Source organism: Gastrolobium bilobum, unplaced genomic scaffold (genome assembly GCF_033153095.1).
Source record: "Gastrolobium bilobum isolate Gb01-03AN ecotype WA unplaced genomic scaffold, APGP_CSIRO_Gbil_v1 utg5420, whole genome shotgun sequence".
In the NCBI taxonomy this organism is placed as follows: domain Eukaryota; kingdom Viridiplantae; phylum Streptophyta; class Magnoliopsida; order Fabales; family Fabaceae; genus Gastrolobium; species Gastrolobium bilobum.
In genome coordinates, this window is record NW_026898652.1 from 228075 (window position 1) to 248634 (window position 20560).

Below are 20560 nucleotides of genomic sequence, written 5' to 3' on the forward strand. Positions count from 1 at the left end.
AGATTATAAGACCACGTGGGTATAGAACGGGGGCCTGGTTGAGGATTGAATGCCTGAACACCCAAGGGCTGACAGATCAGAGCTTTAGGTGCTTCGTGCAACATAATTGTGTTTCTGTCGAGTAACAATTAGTTGAAGGAGAATAACCAATTGTTAACGAGTGATTAATAAAGTTTGTCATCTTTTATTTTCTTTCCACTTCGAGGAAGCAAGAACATCAGAAGTATCATTTTCCTGAAAATCTGTCATCTCGTTTCCTTTTTAAGTGTTGGTAAAATCTTATTCTCTCTAATCTTGAACTCAACATGGAGTATTATGACATTTTCACCCTAAAAATCTTCTTTTTCGATGTGAGTCGATAATTTACAAGAGCCACATGAATAACAACTAATATTCTTATCAGACAGAGTGCAAGGCAATTTATTAATTAAACCAAAAACTATGTGAGCAAAAGCAAAAATTTATGTATAAGGTTGTTTTTGTTCATAACTTTTTTTTATCCTATGAGAGCTTATATGCTTATATGTTTGGACAACAAATACTGAATAGATAAAATTATTCAACCATTCGTGACACGCCAAACGTCTATAGCATAAAAACTAATGCAATATATAACTTGTACTATTTTATCACACCTAATACTATCATGCTTATCCTACGCGATGAACCAAAGACCTAAACTAACCGATAGCGCACACAAGATAATCAGATAAATATACATGGAAAACGTTGTCATGTGAGCAAGAAGAAAACAACTCCCTTGACATGAAATTCAAAATATTGAAACTTTTCATATTATATAATATAATCCTACGAACTCTTTCTGTGGCATTCTTTCTCAAGATGCACCGGATAATTTACAGCCTGCTAGTAAGTGAAGGGAGGAAAAAATAAAACTTGCTAGGTGTGCAAAGCCATAAATAAGTTCTGTTTACGAGCATGCTCTGGAACAAGTCGATTGATAACGTCAGGGGGTATACCAGAAAGTTCTGCAAAAAAGAACAACATAAAATGTCAGGAATAGGAAATAAAATAAATATCAATGCACGCAAATACTAGTTTCTTCCAAAGATTTTTTAGCCTATTACTTAAAAACATATCAGAGGGTCAAACAGGCAAAATTTATTCAAAGACAGGAAATTAAAGAATATGTAATGATAAATGCAAAACCAAAAGGCTCATTCTTTTGGGAATATAATCGGGGTCTAGGATGGAAAGTCGTGAACACAGGTGAAAAAACCTTGTGTCGTGCCCTCCTGCGGCTAAGACATGGTAAGTGACATGCTAAAATGCCGATTATCATAAAACTCATCTTTATTTGTACTATAAATATTAACAACTTGTACCATACACAATTTCCCCCTTATGATCCTGACCTCCAATTATGGGACTAAAACATTGTTTTTTATTTTTCTTAGTACACAATTTACTAACGAATCACGTCAATGTTGTGAGACAATTATATTATTGCCTTGCTGCTTTAATTGAAGCTCTTTCAAATAACTTCAATGTGCTGATCCTTAACTCACCCTGAGGTTTAAAATTAAACAGAGGAGGAAGTGGGCGACCATTAGGAAGGCGGGTGTTTGGGTCCCTCAATTCATCAAAGAAGGGATGAATGCAAGCTTCCAACTGCAGTGCCATAATATGGTGAGATTCAAATAATTTTATAATAATTGCAGATATCCAAGATGAAAAAAGAAAACCAGTACAAAAAATGGAGAGGTCAAACATACAGCAGTGCATCGCAAATTGGGAGAGTACTGAAAGAACCTACAGACAAGGTCCACTGCTTCTGGGGGTAAACGTTTCTGAAAGACCTGTCAAATTAGTATATATCATAGTAAATCCCTCATGCAAATAAGAATCCTATTACGTAATGTAAGTTACACATGCACACAAGTTTTACCAATACTTTGCATATAATCTCAAAATTGATTAGCTTCACATCCACGTGCATTGCAGGGACAAATTTATAACAATATATTGATTCAAAGCGGACATTTTTGCCTATCCCTGAATTTGGGATGTCTAAAAACGTCCCTTACAAACCATTGGGAAACTGCAACCAATTTTAAAAATGAAGCCTATAACAATTTTAACTTCTGACAAAGCACTGTTGTGCCTCTCTGACATTTCTGGACAAGAAGCTAGGAAGTGTCAATAAGGCCCAATATCTACACTAATCTAGTATTACTGCATTAATCTCATAGTCCTTGAAATTTGTCAAGACTGATCCAATCCCATGCCATATCAGGCCAAGAATCCAGTGCGGTAGACATATCAAACTCAAAAAAGAAATAAGCTGACACCTTGATCCACACCCAATCCTATCTAACGCCATAATAACTCAGGACCACATTAATTTATATCATCCTGAAACATGTACAGTAAACAGTAAAACTAAGACTAGGAAGTGGCACATGCATACATGGATCGAATAAAGAAATGTGTTAGGATAAAAGTGCAGAAAATAAGTAGAGTAGAGGCAAAGTCAACTGCTTTAGGGAGAAAACATTTCAGAAAGGTCTGTCAAACTAAAATAATCTCATAGTAAATTCCTCGCACAAAGAAGACTACTTCATCAATACTAACTTCCAAAATAATTTTATTTTTCAAAATGTAGAATAGTAGAACGATTGTTCTGTTTTATTGGGTGAAAGAAAGGCTGTTGAGATAGGGAAGAAATACAAATGTAGAAAGGATGATGCTTCCCATCTCTGTCATCATTTTTATTTTTTTAACATGAAACATCTTCCTTAATCACATAAAGAACAATCTACATTCAAGATACTCAATGTTAATGAGACAGAATTTATCACATCCTAGAAATTAAGAATCAAATTAATTCTAGCAGCTCAATTACCCAGCTTTGCCAATTACTTGGAACCACTGGAGGAAAAGCATGCAAATGTCATCAAATGAACCCATGTTGACACAAATATCACTTAAGAAATATCTTGTACAGGTATAGTCTCAACAATGATTAAAATCTAGCTCATCTAGGGAAAGAATTTGCATAAACAGATTTATTTAACCAGCCTAAATCCTGAATTAATACAAGCGTTCACAATAAACTACAGAACTTAAGCAAAGAACAAGAGAGTGAACCTTGTGCCATGGATGAGGTTTTATCTGCGGAAACTTAAATTCTGTATAATTTGGGTTCATGCACTTTATCTCCTCCCTGGTTGGAGTTCCCAAGACCTGAAATAAAAATAATTGGATTGTAACTTTTCATGACTCCTTTGGGGGAATAGTGAACTACAAAACTGTTATATCATTCGAACAAATAACAGAACATTTGCAAAGGAAAATTTGCTTTTTCTTTACTCTATCTTACTCAAACCAAGAAGAGATAATCAAGCATAGAAAAGCATCTTTATATTCAAGACTGGAAATCATTGCACAAAAACAAAATAAATATATCCCTTTCCTTGAGCCAGACTGGAAATCCATACTGACAAGACAACTACGCACAGAACATATATCATCTCTGGCAGACCCAACTGAATTTACCCAACATATAAGTTATAAATAAAATATTTCAGTGTTTATTGACTATTCCAGAATTACATAATTCTAGGATAGCCAAATCCAGATTATTTGAAAAATATGGATGGTAAGTCCTCACCTTGATTATTTCAACTAGTTGATCAACTCCACTCTCTCCAGGAAACAAGGGCTGCAAAATAAATTGAATTTCAGGGAAAACAAAAAATACAAAAGAAAACTATGAAATGATGAAATGAGAAAAATAGTCACAAGTTTATTTAAGCATCAAATTACCTGTCCAAGAAGTAATTCAGCCATTACACAACCAGTTGACCATATATCTATGGCAGTTGTGTATTCAGTGGCACCAAATATAAGTTCTGGGGCACGATAGTATCTTGAACAGATGTAAGAAACATTAGGTTCTCCTTTCACCTGATGAATTAGAACATTGATGAAACTAGTAAGAAAAAAAAAAATAGCTTCCATCAGCCACCAGTGCACTTAGCTAAATTTCTTACCAACACTTTTGCACTCCCAAAATCGCATAGTTTCAGCTGATGAGTGTGTGGGTTCACCTGCCATGAGTAACATGCATTTGAGCATAAAAAATAGAAACTGATACCAACACAGGTATACCCCGTATATATTCTACCATCTTTCAGCTAGGTTAAGCAAAACTTAAATTCATAATGGTTGCTAGAAGACAGAGGTGATTGTAAGGCTCGAAAATATCCTAGGAACAGGATACTCCCCTTAAGGTGCGCCGTATTGTTAATATATCCTAATGAAGTAACTAACGTTGACGTGGAAAGAGATGCAGTTAAAGTTAGTTTGTAACTGTATCCAGTTTGTTACACGGTTAGGAATCTGTTGTGTATAGTTGGAAGTTTGTTATACTCATTATTGATTCTTCTGCTTGACACCATGATATATAAGGTGGAATAGCTGTAATGTAAACTCAGATTTCATAATACAATGAATTTTCAGATAATCAAGATGGTATCAGAGCAATAGCTCTGGGCCATCAACCACATTCCGTGATGCAATTTTAGCTCTCTGTTCTTTGTTCATCTTCTTTCTGTTTCTTGTTCATCTAATCTTCTTCTTCAATCAATCTTTCGTTTCTGTTCATAGTCATGGCAGAACAAAACCAATTATCAGATCCATACTATCTTCATCCCAACGAATCACCATCTTTAGTTCTTGTTTCTCCATTAATGAATGGAAAGAACTATCATGCGTGGTCAAGAGCCATGAAAGTGGCTTTGATTTCCAAGAACAAGATAGTGTTTGTCAATGGCACTATCACTGCTCCTGCAGAAGATGATGCAATCTTTCCTTCCTGGGAGAGATGCAACACAATGGTCCTCTCATGGCTTCACAAGTCTATAGCTCAGTCGGTTGTCCAATCTATTCTTTGGATTGACAAAGCTTATGATGTATGGAATGACTTGAAAGATCGGTTTTCCCAAGCAGACACTTTTCGCATTGCAGATTTACAAGAAGATCTGGTTCAAACTAATCAAGGTGATAAAACAGTATCCGATTATTTTACAGTTTTGAAGGCACTTTGGGATGAACTGAATAATCTTAGACCACTTCCACAATGCACATGTGGAACTTTGATTCAATCACGAGAACATAGGGAGACAGATCAGGTCATAAGGTTCTTAAGAGGCCTTAATGAAAATTTTGCACAAGTTCGATCCCAAATAATGCTCATGTCTCCTCTTCCAAATATAAACAAAGCATTTTCTTTCGTGCAACAACAAGAAAGACAGCTGCGAACTGATTCATACAGTGATAATGTAAGTGAAGCAAAGGCATTTGCTAGTTCATCAGAGAATCCACGTGGTCATGGACCTTCATACAGAGGAAGAGGAAGATTCATTGGTGGACGCAGTTCAAGTAATAGCAACAAGTATTGTACTAATTGCAAGAAGACAAATCACACCATTGACACATGCTACTTCAAGCATGGCTTTCCCCAAGGCTACAGGTCAAAGAACATTCAAGGATCAAGTAATGCAGTTCTAACTGAACAGAATGCAAATACTGTGGTCAGAGATCATGATGTATCAGCTCCACTGATGTCTGTTTCAAAGGAGAAATATGAGGACTATATGGCTTATATGCAGCAAAACAATCATGTCCATTCCACCAACATGGCAGTCAATGAGAACCTTCCTATGACAGGTAAAATTTCGATGCAATGGCTTTTAGATACAGGGGCCACAGATCACATCACACATATTCAATCCATATTCACATCCATTCACAAGATTACACCTATATCTGTTTTCTTGCCTGATGGATCATCTGTCATTGCTTCATATGCTGGAAATGTGGACATTTCTTCCACCCTTACCTTAACGGATGTATTATATATTCCAAAATTCAAGGTGAATCTGATATCTGTCACAAGATTGCTTGAAAATGCTGACTATTTCTTGGTTTTTCATGCAACACATTGCTTGATTAAACAGAAAACCAATTTGAGGACGATTGGTACAGCTAGAAGAAGAGGAGGACTGTTTGTCATGACAACTGGATCTGCACAACTCAATTCGAGTTTCCAAGTCTGTCATTGTCATAGATGTTACTTGTGTAATAAAAATAATGATTTTCGATTATGGCACCTTAGATTGGGCCATATTTCAGAGAATATTTTGAAGCATGTTGCTTCTCAATTTTCCTTTATACCAAATAGGCATGTCAAACCCTGTGACATTTGCCACTTTGCTAAGCACAAGAAGTTACCATTTCCTGTTAGCAACTCGTCTGTGAATAAAGTTTTTGAAAGACTACATGTTGATATTTGGGGGCCATTTATGGTTCCTGCTATTCATGGATATAGATATTTCTTGACTTTAGTTGATGAATTCTCTCGGTTTACTTGGGTCATTTTCATGGTCTACAAAAGTGAAACAAGACAGCTTTTACAAAATTTCATCAAACTCACTGAGAACCAATTTAATACTTCCTTGAAGTGCATTAGAACCGACAATGGGAAAGAGTTCATTATGCCAGAATTTTATTCTCAGCATGGAATTGTCCACCAAACCAGCTGTGTAGAGACACCACAACAAAATGGGTTGGTGGAAAGAAAACACCAGCACATTATGAATGTAACAAGAGCACTAGCTTTCCAAGCATCCATCCCTCACTCACTTTGGAATTATGCAGTTTCACAAGCTGTGTTAATCATTAACAGTTTGCCTACCCCATTGTTGAAATACAAATCTCCATATGAGATTCTTCACTCTAAACCACCCCTACTATCCAATCTTCGAGTTTTTGGTTCCCTCACATATGCCTCTACCCTTAATTCCCATAGAAATAAACTCTCTCCTCGAGCAAGAAAATGTGTGTATTTGGGAGAACCACCTAATACCAAAGGCCATATCCTTTATGATTTAACCTCTAAACAAGTTTTCTTCTCCCGAAATACTGTTTTATATGAATCTATCTTTCCATTTGCCACCTCTACTCCACCTTTAGATGAATCACCCTCACCCATATCTGTTTCACCTCAACCATTACCTCCACTAGATTTTCCTTCACACCCATCCACACATGATTTTCAAATCCCTGCCATAGCCAATTCGCCCATCCTCACTGATAACAATCATACTAATAACAATCATACTGACACTCCAGTACCACCTCGACGTTCCTTTAGAGCCCGAAACCCTCCTTCTTATCTCCAAGATTTTCACTGTAACACAATAAACACCACTAACCTTCCTATCAAATACCCATTACATGATGTCATCTCATATGAACATTGTTCTTCCAAATTTCACAATTTCTGTTCTAATGTGTCTCTGCAAACAGAACCAACTTCTTATACTGAGGCTGTTAAGCATCGTTGTTGGCAGGATGTTATGCTCACTGAATTAAAAGCTCTTGAATTAAACCACACTTGGAAGCTAGTTGATTTACCACCTGAGAAGACACCCATTGGTTGCAAATGGGTATACAAAACTAAACACTTTGCTGATGGGTCAATCGAAAGGCACAAAGCCAGGCTTGTTGCCAAAGGCTATACACAAGTGGAAGGGATAGACTACTTCGATACATTCTCCCCAGTAGCTAAGCTCACTACTGTTCGCACCCTCTTGGCCCTTGCTGCTGCTAACAATTGGCACCTTGAACAATTGGATGTCAATAATGCCTTCCTCCATGGCGATTTGGATGAGGAGGTTTACATGGTTCTGCCACAAGGGGTTACTGCCAGCAAACCCAATCAAGTCTGCAAGTTATTAAAGTCCCTCTATGGCCTTAAACAAGCAAGTCGTCAGTGGCATTCTAAACTTACATCTGCCTTGTCTTCTTTGGGCTATGTGCAGTCATCCGCTGATTATTCTCTATTTACGCTTAAGGTTGGTTCTCTCTTCACAGCTTTACTCATATATGTTGATGATATTGTGTTGACTGGCAATTGTATGGATGAAATTCGTCGTGTGAAGACTTCTCTGGATAATCAGTTCAAAATCAAAAACCTTGGCACTTTAAGGTTCTTTCTTGGCCTGGAGATTTCTCGGTCGAATAAGGGGATTGTGTTGAATCAACGCAAGTATGCCTTGGAACTTTTGTCAGATAGCGGTCTTCTTGCTGCCAAACCATCATCTACACCCATGGATGCATCTTCGAAGCTTCAGCGCTCCCTGGGTGTCCCTTTAACTGATCCATCTCCCTATCGTCGTCTTGTGGGGAGGCTCCTATACTTAACTACTACAAGACCCGATATCATGTTTCCAGTTCAACAATTAAGTCAATTCGTTTCCAATCCTACGGACGTTCATCACTCTGCTGCACTTCGAGTTCTCAGATATATTAAGAATTCCCCTGGCACTGGTCTCTTCTTTCCTTCAAAGAATAACTTGAAACTTTCAGGGTTCTCAGATTCAGATCGGGCTTGCTGCCCAGATACTAGGCGTTCAGTCACTGGACAATGTGTCTTCCTAGGCTCCGCTCTTATTTCCTGGAAATCCAAAAAGCAAACGATTGTCTCAAGGTCATCATGTGAGGCAGAATACAGAGCATTGGCTAGCCTCTCTTGTGAGCTGCAATGGCTCTCCTATCTTCTCAAGGATTTATGCTTTCCTTTATCTCATCCCATATCAGTTTATTGTGATAACAAATCCGCGATATATCTCACACACAATCCAACATTTCACGAACGAACGAAACATGTTGAGTTGGACTGTCATGTCGTTCGCGAAAAAGTAGCTCAGAAGCTTGTTCATCTGTTGCCTGTTTCTTCTTCAGCACAAATTGCGGATGTCTTTACAAAACCATTACATGTTACTGCGTTTCAAAGAGTTGTGTCCAAGTTGGGACTCTTCAACATATATAGTCCCACTTGTGGGAGGATGTTAATATATCCTAATGAAGTAACTAACGCTGACGTGGAAAGAGATGCAGTTAAAGTTAGTTTGTAACTGTATCCAGTTTGTTACACGGTTAGGAATCTGTTGTGTATAGTTGGAAGTTTGTTATACTCATTATTGATTCTTCTGCTTGACACCATGATATATAAGGTGGAATAGCTGTAATGTAAACTCAGATTTCATAATACAATGAATTTTCAGATAATCAAGACGTATCCAAAGTCAATCCTCTCCTTCAACACTTAACTAAAAAAATTAAATAAATAAATAACAAAAAAAAAAACCCTCTAGCCAGAGCTGCCATTATCATAGAGCAAGAGCAGGAAGTATCTAATTATTCCAGAAACCTCCTAATTTCCCCTACAAGTCAGATTTCTTACATGGTGGCCCCAAGTCACCCTCTCCTGCATTCAATTGGATAGAGAAAAAAATGCAAGAAACAAAAATAACAACAGCCTCAGGTTTGTTTAGCAAGATGCTCTCCATAATGCAGTTCTTAAATTAAAATTACTAGGCATCTCAACATATCTTTCACATTAGAAGAATAGACTCCAAGAGAGCAGGCGAGATATTAAAATTTTAAAACGCAAAAGTGGGACAATTCGAGTAATCTGAACTCCAAAAATTTCAACCAGAAAACAGTGAAATAAGACTACCAGCATGCATAAAGATGCGACATATATACTGTTAGCTTTAGAAACTATAAAGCCATTGTTGTGCAGCTGGTGCCTCCACCTAATATAGCTCAAGCTTTTAGTAAGTTGGTTCATGACATGCCCACCAAGTTCTTTTACCAAATGATTAGGTGTTAGGTGTAACATCCCGAGCGCTGACGAGGGCGGAGAGTAATCGCCGATACGAAAGGGCATGGTGCGAAAGGGCACAGACAAGGAGCGGCTCCTAACAGGCTTCCAGCGGGAGGTTACATGGATGAATCGAATCGACACCCGAAAGAGAGAGATTTCAAAGACTGTGCAGGTATGAGACTGCACAGTTGGGGATAGCTTATAAGAATTAATTGGTATTACCTATACTAACAAGATGCATATACTTTTTGATAGCCCGGAACGGAAGAAATCCATAGTTAAGCGTGCTTGACTTGCAGTAATTCTGGGATGGGTGACCTCCTGGGAAGTTTTCCCAGGAAGTGTGTGAGTGAGGAAAAAGCACACTGAAAAGTCTAGTGTTAGTATGTGGAGATAGTCATTGATTCTTGAAGCGGCCGATAATTTTACATTAGGAGTTTGATCCTTACTACCTCCATTGTTCTCATTAAATTATAACTTCGGCAGAAGATTTGAGTGGAACTATGCTTTATTCACACATCAAGCCCAAAGGGTTTGTGTGAGGACATGTTATTAGTGATATAATGTCATTATTGGGCCTCCACCCACTAACTTAAACTTTTAAAAGACTTTTTAGTCATCTAGGAATACCTTAAATGCCATTATTTGCACATGTTATTACTGAAATGTATGCATGCTTTGACATGGACAATTGCTATGGTCGTATAAAATTAAAACCAAGCATGCATACAATTCACCAAAAATAAAATGAAAATTGTACAGAACAAGCTGTATGAATAACAATTTTCAATTAATTATTTGTTCGTGGTCATTAAATTTTAATTGCATTTTAGTAATGTTTCTTTCAACATTACTGAAATGCAATTAAAATTTAATGACCACGAGCTAGTCGGATTTAACGGGAAGTGGTTTTTTTTTTGTTTTTTCAGTAATGTTTCCTTTCAGTGTGGATTTATATAGATGTGATAGTGTTAAAAGTGTTTGAAATTCTAAAATAATTAGCATCAGCATAAAAAAAAAATCATAATAAACGAGCCCATTATGAGGCACTGAATTTACCAAATGAGTTTCACGTAAAAAAAAAATCAATAACTCAAAGAAATGTCTTACAAGCAGGTTCTGAGGTTTGATGTCACGATGACATATACCAATGCAATTATGGATATAAGCAAGGGCTCTGCAAATCTGCAGAAAAAATCAGAAAAGAAAGAATTAAGTCAATAGACAAGAAACTAACAGGGATTTAACATGTGTAAGTTGCACAATTCTTTATCTTTCTTTCCTTCAGATAGTCTATTACCCATATACAAAAAGCAATATCCATTATTTTATTTTATTTTCCTTGTTTTCGCAATTCTTTTCAAAAACAATTCCATATGTGAAACTGGGACTCATTCTTCAGAACATATGAATCTAAGGTTGATGAACTTTATCAAAATTTACGAAAAACAATTAGGCAGGGATTAAAAGAGACGAGTTAGCATGTCATGAACCAATCATATATTAATTTTAACAACAGCTTAATACATGCAGGTTTCTTATAATCATCAAATGCTTCGGAGGATTGCCTCTTTCTATTCTTATATTTATTTCCAGTTTTACATTCCCAGATCTAACTGAGAAGCAAACAACTACATACCTGGTAGGTATAAAGCTTCACGTATATTAAAGGCATTCGCTGGTTGATCCTGCTATAGTTCCTTGCACTACGATTCACAGTTTCAGGAACATATTCAAGCACAAGATTCAAGTAAACTTCTTCTTTGTCGGTGGTTGAAAAGAAACAATGTCTAAGGGCAACAATATTTGGATGATCCAGCATTTGCATAATTTGTAACTCTCTATTCTTGTAGCGCTTGTCCTGGAGAACCTTCTTGATGGCTACAATCTCTCCTGTTTCTCTACATTTTGCCTGATAAAAGCATTAATGGAAAGAAAAAAGGTATAAGTATGTCATACATCAACAGGATGGCATTTACAAAAAATATCAAAAGCAAACTAGGTGGTTCTGCCTCACTTGAAAAACAACACCGAAAGAGCCCGTTCCAACCACGTGTTCCGCTATATAACTAATATTCTGTCAACTCAAACCAAAAAAAAATGTCAGGGAAGTTGTTAGTTGTCAATAGTTCAACTATAACAGCATAAACAAAAGAGTTTTTCTAATACCAAATGACCCAGAATTTTTTTTTTACCTGCTTAGATTGACCATTTCGGCCACCAATGCTGGTTCTTATCACATGTCCTGTTTCAGCACCCACACCATCAATGATATCAGGCTCGCTATCCTGGAAAGTATAAAACAGTGGCAAGTCAAATTGATTGAAACAAAAAACAAGAAAAAGGCTAGAAAAAATTCCAAATTCAGTAGCAGTAAATTTGGATTGCAGCATCTTTTTAAATTTTATTTTGGGAATGAGGCAAAAGTGCTCTCAGAGAAAAGAAATCAGTTAACAACAACTCTGCTGTATGCCAGTTATCAATCACAATAGGAAATACACCCATTCTGAGAATTGCAATAACTGATACTTTTTCTTTTTTCTTTCTTTTTTCATTTTTAAAGGATATTAGAACATACTCTGTCGTCATCATGGTCGACCTTGTCCCTCAAGGACATCTCAAGCATCTCTCTCCCAAGCCAATCCACAGAACTAGATGAACCCCTGAAGCCACTACTAACAGACCTGGAACTGCCAACCCCACCATTTCCAAGGCTAGCAGACGCCATTAATGACTCGCACAGCCCACAAACGCTACTGTCTGCTGCTTTCTGAATACTCTGCTCTCTTGTTTCCGATTTCCTCCAAGCACTGCTCACCCTGTAACTGTAAGAATCCATTCAAACACGCCCCCAAGACAAAAAAAGGATTACATTAACCAACAAAGAAAGAAAAATAATATTAGATTTGATCAGATCCAATCCCTTAAAGCCCGTAAAACAAAAAAAACAAAAAAAGACGAGAATTTCCACACTCGAGGAGATCCATAAAATCGAAACAATCAGGCATGATATTATCCACACACACAAAAAACGAAATAAAGAAAAAAGGTGTTTGGTTGCGCAGTTGAGAGTTGAAAATTGACAGTGACACTGACCTGGAACTGGAATTGGAACTGGAACTGGAAGCGATGGTTGTGATAAGAATGGGAGCAGAGGTTTTGCATTTTACTTTCAGTTTCAATTATTCTCTTAACTTAACTTCCAACGATATGGATCAGACTTCGGCGATCGCAAATTCAATTTTCTTCACTCTCTCTCTCTCTCTCTCTCTCTCTCTCTCTCTCTCTCTCTCTCTTTCAATTTTGGCACTCATTCTCTCTCGTGTTTCTTCTCTTCGGTTTCGTATTCTCTCTTATTATTATTATTTATTCTACTTTTTTAAAACATTATTAGAATTTCCCACATATATCCTTTCCCTAAGCCTTCCAAATGCTTCATCACCCTACTTCGCCTTTGGCTATACCTACTTTCCATTTCATATCTTTTCTTTTTCTAGAATCAAATACTAAAAACTATTAATATATTTCTCACTCACAAAAATTATACTGTTTTGTTAGTTACTTTTTCACTTTCTATTTTCTTTAATTATAATTTATTATAAAATATTCATAATAAATTTCGTGCTCAAACTTATGTAAAATAATATTACTTCAACATGACTGAAGTTTTTTATTCTATGATATCATTGATTATATTATTGTATAATCATAGAAAATTTATATTAAATAGAAATAAGAACAAATTTCAAATTGTTGTTTAAAAGTTATTTCGTTTCCTTATTTGCAGCTAATTGTAATTGATTTAAAGTTCTTATTTATTTATGTATATAGTTATCCATGTAAATGAAGAAAATATTAGACAAAATATTCTCATAAGACAACATTATTGTTTTTACATGGTATCAGAGCTTCTCTGATTAAATAATCACGAGTTCGATACTCGTCACATTCATTTTAGTTAATAAATATTTGCGTATTGTGAAATGTGAAATCTCTTAGCATAGATAGATTGCGTCTGATGCATTATCAACCCTTCAAGCCTAATAGATTCTCTCGTACAAGGGGATATGTTAGAAAATATAAAATTATTAATATAGTCTCATCCAATAACTTAAATTTTTGTGTTGAATTGGTTCTTTATAACAGCATCAAAGACCATCCATTTACAATATTTCATTCTATTTATATGGAGACATAAATATATATGGAGACATAAATATATTTGTAAGTAAATATGTAATTATAAAGAGAATATTGTATGTTAAGTTAATGTTTTACAAACGAGATATATTTATTTGGAACTCTAATTATTGTTTCTACTTTAGGGTAAATTTTCCTTTACATATAAGTCAAAATGTATGCATGAGTTCTGCTAACTCATTAAAGTTATGCAATTAAATAAACGTAATGTACAAATCACGACAATAAAATGGAGTTGAATTTTCTAAAATCATTGGTACACTTTAAAAAATAAATTGCAAAATTGTAATTGCTAATAAAAAAAATTAAGAAATGGCATTTTGCAAAGGATTAGGGATTATATTTTAGGTGTATTGTAAATTGTATACAAATACATTTTTTTTTAATTCTATTTTATAGAGTAGTGCTAATTAAGTATTTTGCAAACTTGCGTTAATAATAAAATTAAAAAAGAAGGGCAAATTGAAGCGTTTGGTCTAAACTGTGAAATGGCATATTCTGGATATCAAAAAACCGAGAGTGACATATTCTCAATCATGGAGGCAGTTTTGATTCCTTTGGCATGTTGTTTTCAAATTAGAATAGTATAGTATCATTTTCTTTTAACCAAAGCCTCTAACGAGTGGATCATTTCAGCGCGTATCAAGGAGAAAAAGGTAACGTTACATAAAAAGGTGAGATGAAGTGATGAACCTAACATATGGTGCTTTGTGGAAAGATATAGCAAAATGAGAAACTGTGAAGTGGTCCTTCTTTAATCATACCTTCCCCTGTCATTCTTTCACTTCCAAATGTTTATCTGGAAATGAATTTATTGAAATTATAATATACACCAATCTCACCGCTATTTAGGTGTTTAGTAGGTTAAAATATAGAAAATTACTCAAAATTTTTGATTTTATATTTAGTTGATTATTAAATATTGTTAAAAATGTGGGGTGATTTTACAAAACTAACTTAATCTTCAAAACTTGTATAATTTAAAATTAAAATGAAATTTCTCAAATGGTGGTAGCTCAATTGGCGCATTAGAGCTGAGTGGTAAGAGCATGTGTTCGATCCTCTCTAGTATCATCTTTGGAAGAAGTTTAAAACCTTAATTTTAGACCTGCCCCGAATTAGACTAGTCGCGAAGCGACGAACCAATTGAAATATTTCAAAACTAAAATGAAATTTTGACATAATCGATCCTGAAGAAACAAAAATCAACATTCAGCCAAAAAAAAAAAAATCCAAACAAACAATCCATTATCGTCGAAACCCATAAACCTGCATTTTGCGCTTTTTACTTTTGTATTTTTTAGAGAATGTATTGGATTCAGATTTCAAAGGATTTTAATGGATTATTTTTGGATAAAAAATCCGTTAGTATTCGATTATGATTTTAATTATTTGAAAAAAAGTCACGTGGTATTCGATTAGGATTTTAAAGGATTATTTTAGAATCCGTCCAAATCCGTTGGTATTCAATCACAATTTTAAACAATGGAATAATAATATCGTGGTATTCAAAAATCCGACGATTTTAATGGATTTTCTATTGGTGTGAATTTCGTGAAACTTTTTAGTGGAAAATATAAATAGGATGTCTCTCTCATAATCTCACCCTAATCCCTAGGATTTATTGAGATTCTATTATTACAGTCTTTTTTTCTTCCTTTGCCAGGTTAACTGCTCGAAATTGCATTTCGCCATGGGAGCTTCGTCAAAACTAAAAGAAAGCATATCTTTGAGCGATTTTCATCACAAAATAACCCGTAAACAACAAACCAACGAGATTTTAATATAATATATCTCAAAAATAACATATTTTTGAGCCATTTTTGAGAAATTTTGAAAGTTTAAAAAGTAATTTTTCAAACTATGAGTCGCGGTTTTTCTTGGCACAAAAAAACGTGTGAATTTTTATATCAAAAATAACATAAAACAGTGAAAAAAATAATAATAGGGAAACTAAAACCCTCAAACCAATTTTCGTTTTACATCAATGAAACAATATCAATTTAAAGAAAGATTGAAACTTTCATAATATAAACCCTATATTTCGTAATAATACATTCATGAACGAAATTCCTTCACTATAGGAAACGATTTCAAATAATTTTTGCGTCAATAGATAACTAAAACTTGTTTCTCAAAAGTCCCAAAGCAATTTAAGGTTTCAATGTATCGATTGAAAAAAAATTGAGAAATTTTTTAAACTTTTATGTAATTAAACCCAAAATTTCAGATTCGAAATTTTTCTATAATATTCAATTAAAATATGCATATGATATATGGTTAGAAAACTCTCATCACTTAAAATAAAAATCACAAGGTTTTCAAGATCAATGACAAAAAATTTCAAAGGAAATTTTATCATGAACTTTAGATTCTATATGCAAATTTAGAATTATTTTTATAATTAAAAAAAATTGAGTCTTATAATCATATATGCATAGCTTTAATATCAAATGAAGAAGATAATTTTTAACTCATTAGATATATGAAAAGCTGTCTAGTAATTTTAAATGTTTGTCAAAAATTATATTATGTTTTACTGATTGAGAAAATTATATTAGGTTTTTTTTTATTAATTTTATTGCATATCTTTGTTATTTTTTTATGAGAAAGATTATACTTACAATTTATTTTTGTTTACAACCTTTTACAACCATATCTTAACCGTTGATTTCCGTCAATCAACGGTTATTATTTTCGTAAATCAAACTCATTAATTAATATTTAATTTGCAATGAATGATAACTGTTGATTGACGGAAATCAACAATTAAGATATGATTGTAAAATGTTGTAAACAAAAACAGGTTGTAAGTATAACATTTCCCTTTTTATTGACTCTTGTAATTTTGAATGTTTGTTAAAAATTCGAAAAACTTATAAATCCATATTGTTCTTTCAAATCTTATAAATCCTATCAAAATCCTTTAAAATCCAATCTTATGAAATCTTGATTTGTAAAAAAATCTTTTAAAAAAGTATTTAAAGTCTCTCCAATTCTAAATAGTCTTTTAAAATCTATAAGATTTTTTAGCTAAAAAAAAGTTCTTTTAAAATCTTAATCCAATACACCTCATAAGATTTAAAAATTAATGTAATATCCACTATCCTAATCAGTTCTAGAGGATGTTACAATGAACATAAGTACGACAAAAAAAATAAGGAGTTGGAACTCTCGATGGTAAATTAAAAAAATAAAAAATAGATACCAAAAAAATTAAAATCTATCTGCAGCAAAATTATGACACTTCAGTCTCAATAGATTAGTGATATTGATTACATGCTTTTTGACTTTAGGAAATAATTAAACTTCTAAAATTTTTGGGCAAAACTACAAAAGCATTACAAAAATGAAAGGCCTTAGCACAGGAAATTTATTTAAAGCATGATTGAGTTTGATGAAAAGGTTTGATATATCTTAATACTTCGTTTCATTTAAACCCTTTTAGTTTGATTCTTAGGATTTTACGGGCGTTATTGTGCTATTCCTTCTTTTGTTGGAAGTGATTTTAGGTATATAAGTTTCTATTTTGTATTCATATTATGTTATTTTATTTTTATTACTTAATTAATAAATATATATCATCAATAAATAATAAAAAAATAATAATAATAATAATAATTCTTGCATAAATTAAGCAATTTTTTAGATTGATATTATTTTCAAAATGAATTGTAAAAGTTTTTTATTTTCACATGGTTAGAAGAATGCAATTGAAGTTGCTGACATTACATTATTGCTATGCCTATTTATATTAACTCTTGAGCTACTAAAAATTAAGTATTAATGAAAGATTTGAGTAAGTTATAAGAAATTATAATTTAAAACTTCCATAAGGGGAAAATGTTAAAACTTGTATTATACATGACATTAGTTCAAGTTCTAGCAGCCATGTGTTGGCTAACCCCCAATATATTTGACCAGGTTCATTAAATTGGCACAACAAATTCCAGCTATTTAGATCTCATTCCCCCCTCAAATTAATAAAAGTTTTTGATAGTGAGACAGATTAGTAATCACATTATGACCACACACCCTGAGAAAACAAAATATTTGAGATTAATTGAGCTGGCGGATAATTTTCTTATATCACTTTTATATTCCATTTGTTTAACATAAAGTGTGGTAATTTACCTTGTGCAAAATTTGTTGTTGATTCACTTTTTATATGCAATGATTTTTTATTTATTTTTTAATACAAATATAAATTGAACACATAACCTAATATAATATATCCAAATTCTTCAGCACTAGATGAATTCTGGTAGCTTATGCAATGATTAAATTAATGAGTCATATATAATTATGAAAAAGAAAGCGATGTATTAAAGTAACTCTTCTAAACTAAATGGAAAATTATAACTATTTAATGTTAAATGAGCTGATGGTAAAAGTAATTTAATGCTATTACTTTATGTTTAGAAAATTTTATTTGAAGATCGTCCATACAAGAAAAAGGCTGTGATACAAAAAATTTAAGTGAAACTGCGAGATGGTTATCTCAAACTCTATTAAAAAGATTACGAAAATGAAAATGAAATAAATAAAGAGAAAGAGATTAGTTTCATGGCTATCAGCTCTGGGGATACCCGGACGTAATCCAAAAAAAAAAATAGTACCTATTTGAATTTGATATTTTCTTGTTAACTGGGAGAAATAGCGCCGGAAATAGTAAGAATCAGATATTATTAACTAATAAAAAGTAATGCTAAGAGAGTATTGAATATGTATAAAATTAGAGTTTTATATTTGTTATGTTATATGAGTCAAATAATTAATAATTAATTAATTAATATGACTTCCTAAATTATAACCGTTGGATGGACAGAAATCAAGGGTTAAGACGAAGAGTAAGACTTATATTGAGTCAAATAATCCTTCCCCTTTTTCTATACACACATTAAAGAGGTGGGATTCACAAAAAAATTTCTCTCTTTCATCATTTCACTTTCTCTCTCGTTTTTACTGTGTGTAGAAAAGTGGAATTAGGTCATATAACATGTCAAACATAAAATCCATAAAATTATATTTAAATAGTGTCAAATGCATTCTTATTCCTAAAATATATTTGATGTGTGTTTGGTAGAGGAGAAATTTATTTTTACCGGGAAAAATAATTTTCAAGAATACGATGAAATTTTTTTTCCTGGTAAGTTACTAAAAAGTGTTTGGTAGGTCAAAATTTTTCTGAGAATATTGAGTTAATTTTACTGATGTTGTGTGTTAATTTTCTCATTATATAGAAAAAAATAATTTCACCCCTTTAATTGTAATTTCTCCCAACTATTTTACATAGAAAAACAAATGAAAAAGAAATTTTCCAATCATATTTTTACTTCACTTCTTATCAAACATAGACAAACAAATAATTTTCACACTTCATTTTCCTGTTTTTTTTATTATTATTTTCACCTTCTATCAAACACGCCAGTGAAACACAAGGCTTTGAGGAAGATAAAGCAAACGGGCAAAGGGCTTCATGAATTGTAACGTAATGCCACTCCCACTAAACTAAACTATCTATCATAAACCATGATTACAATCACCACCGGGCGCCGAGGCACCGCCACGCGTACTCCATCCTAATCGGTGGTTCTCACTGTGGTCCCCACCATTATCTAATTGTTTTCTTATTTGTTAATAATATATTCCTGACCTCAAGACATTAAGCATGGCGACAAGGGAGGGTCCCACAAGTCACTGATGTAGTGTAGGACCACCTGCTTTTTTCTAATATGCTTTTTTTCAGAAAATTAAAAATCAAGAAATAAGATATGGTTACTACAGACTAATATTATTATCAATGTTATTATTATATATTTTTTTTTAAAATATGTTAATCAGTTCGTTACTTCATAACTAATTCGATTTGGAGTAGTTCCAGAATTTAGGCTTTAAATTCCTCTTAAAAGTTACTATCAAATAACATTATTATCATCAAATTTTAACCGTTGATTTTGTCAATCAATATTTATCATTTATTGTTAATTAATAATTAATTAATAAATTTAATTTGTGAAAATAATAACCGTAAATTAACAAAAATCAACGATTAAAATATAATAATAATATTGATATTAACATTATTTCACAGTAACAATATATTTATTTTATGTTATCTAATGTGGTCAGTTACATTATCAGCGGCACATCTAATATATTCAGATAAAACAATTAGTGAGTTATTTTAATTTAAATAATAATTTGTTGAACGAGTTCATTTTATTCATTGAATCAATCAATCAATCAATCAGAGTGCCATGCATTTTTTTTATTGGCTTGGCGTTGGTGACCATCATGCATGCTTGTTAAATATTTGGTGCAGTCTAGCAACAAAAGAATGATATAGGCTCCATTATTTAATCCAATTCTCAATTATTTGACACATTTATCGATTATAATATTCAAATATACAAACAAAATTATAAACAACTAGCTTTAAGCCTGAATTACATACTTGTCAATATGATATTTAATTTAAAATTTCAAGTAACAATCAAGCATCAAGTAATCATGAATTTGATATATTTTTTTATATCAATTTTGTAGAATGTATTTGTCATCAAAACCAGGAACCGACTCATATGTTGCTTTGTCCTTTCTCCTCTCGACAATTCATAAATGTAGACACAATCAAACAGACTCTCAAAGATTCAATTT

At 33.2% G+C, this 20560-nt stretch overlaps 1 protein-coding gene across 2 annotated transcripts; it reads right to left on the bottom strand.

Annotated features, from left to right (window-relative positions):
* Nucleotides 1-766: 766 nt before the first annotated feature.
* On the bottom strand, nt 767-13046 carry LOC133318079 (shaggy-related protein kinase kappa). 2 transcript variants are annotated; one of them, XM_061520024.1, is made up of 13 exons: nt 12797-13046; nt 12279-12519; nt 11896-11988; nt 11718-11777; nt 11340-11612; nt 10811-10885; nt 4017-4073; nt 3790-3930; nt 3635-3685; nt 3112-3207; nt 1737-1820; nt 1530-1632; nt 767-989 (listed from the first exon to the last, which is right to left on the bottom strand). In XM_061520024.1, exons 2-13 carry the CDS (start codon nt 12426-12428, stop codon nt 901-903), a joined length of 1272 nt encoding a protein of 423 aa, XP_061376008.1. In that variant the 5' UTR covers nt 12429-12519; nt 12797-13046; the 3' UTR covers nt 767-900. The 2 variants fall into 2 exon arrangements, with proteins under 2 accessions (XP_061376008.1, XP_061376006.1); XM_061520022.1 differs by having other exon boundaries at nt 12279-12525.
* Between the last annotated feature and the right edge of the window lie 7514 nt (nt 13047-20560).

Coding starts and splice junctions, on each gene's coding strand:
- LOC133318079 (XM_061520024.1), bottom strand. CDS start 12,428: ATGGCGTCTGCTAGCCTTGGAAATGGTGGGGTTGGCAGTTCCAGGTCT. Junction 3,208..3,634: donor AACTAGTTGAAATAATCAAG/GTGAGGACTTAC, acceptor TTTTTATTTCAG/GTCTTGGGAACTCCAACCAG. Junction 990..1,529: donor GTTTAATTTTAAACCTCAGG/GTGAGTTAAGGA, acceptor TCTTTTTTGCAG/AACTTTCTGGTATACCCCCT.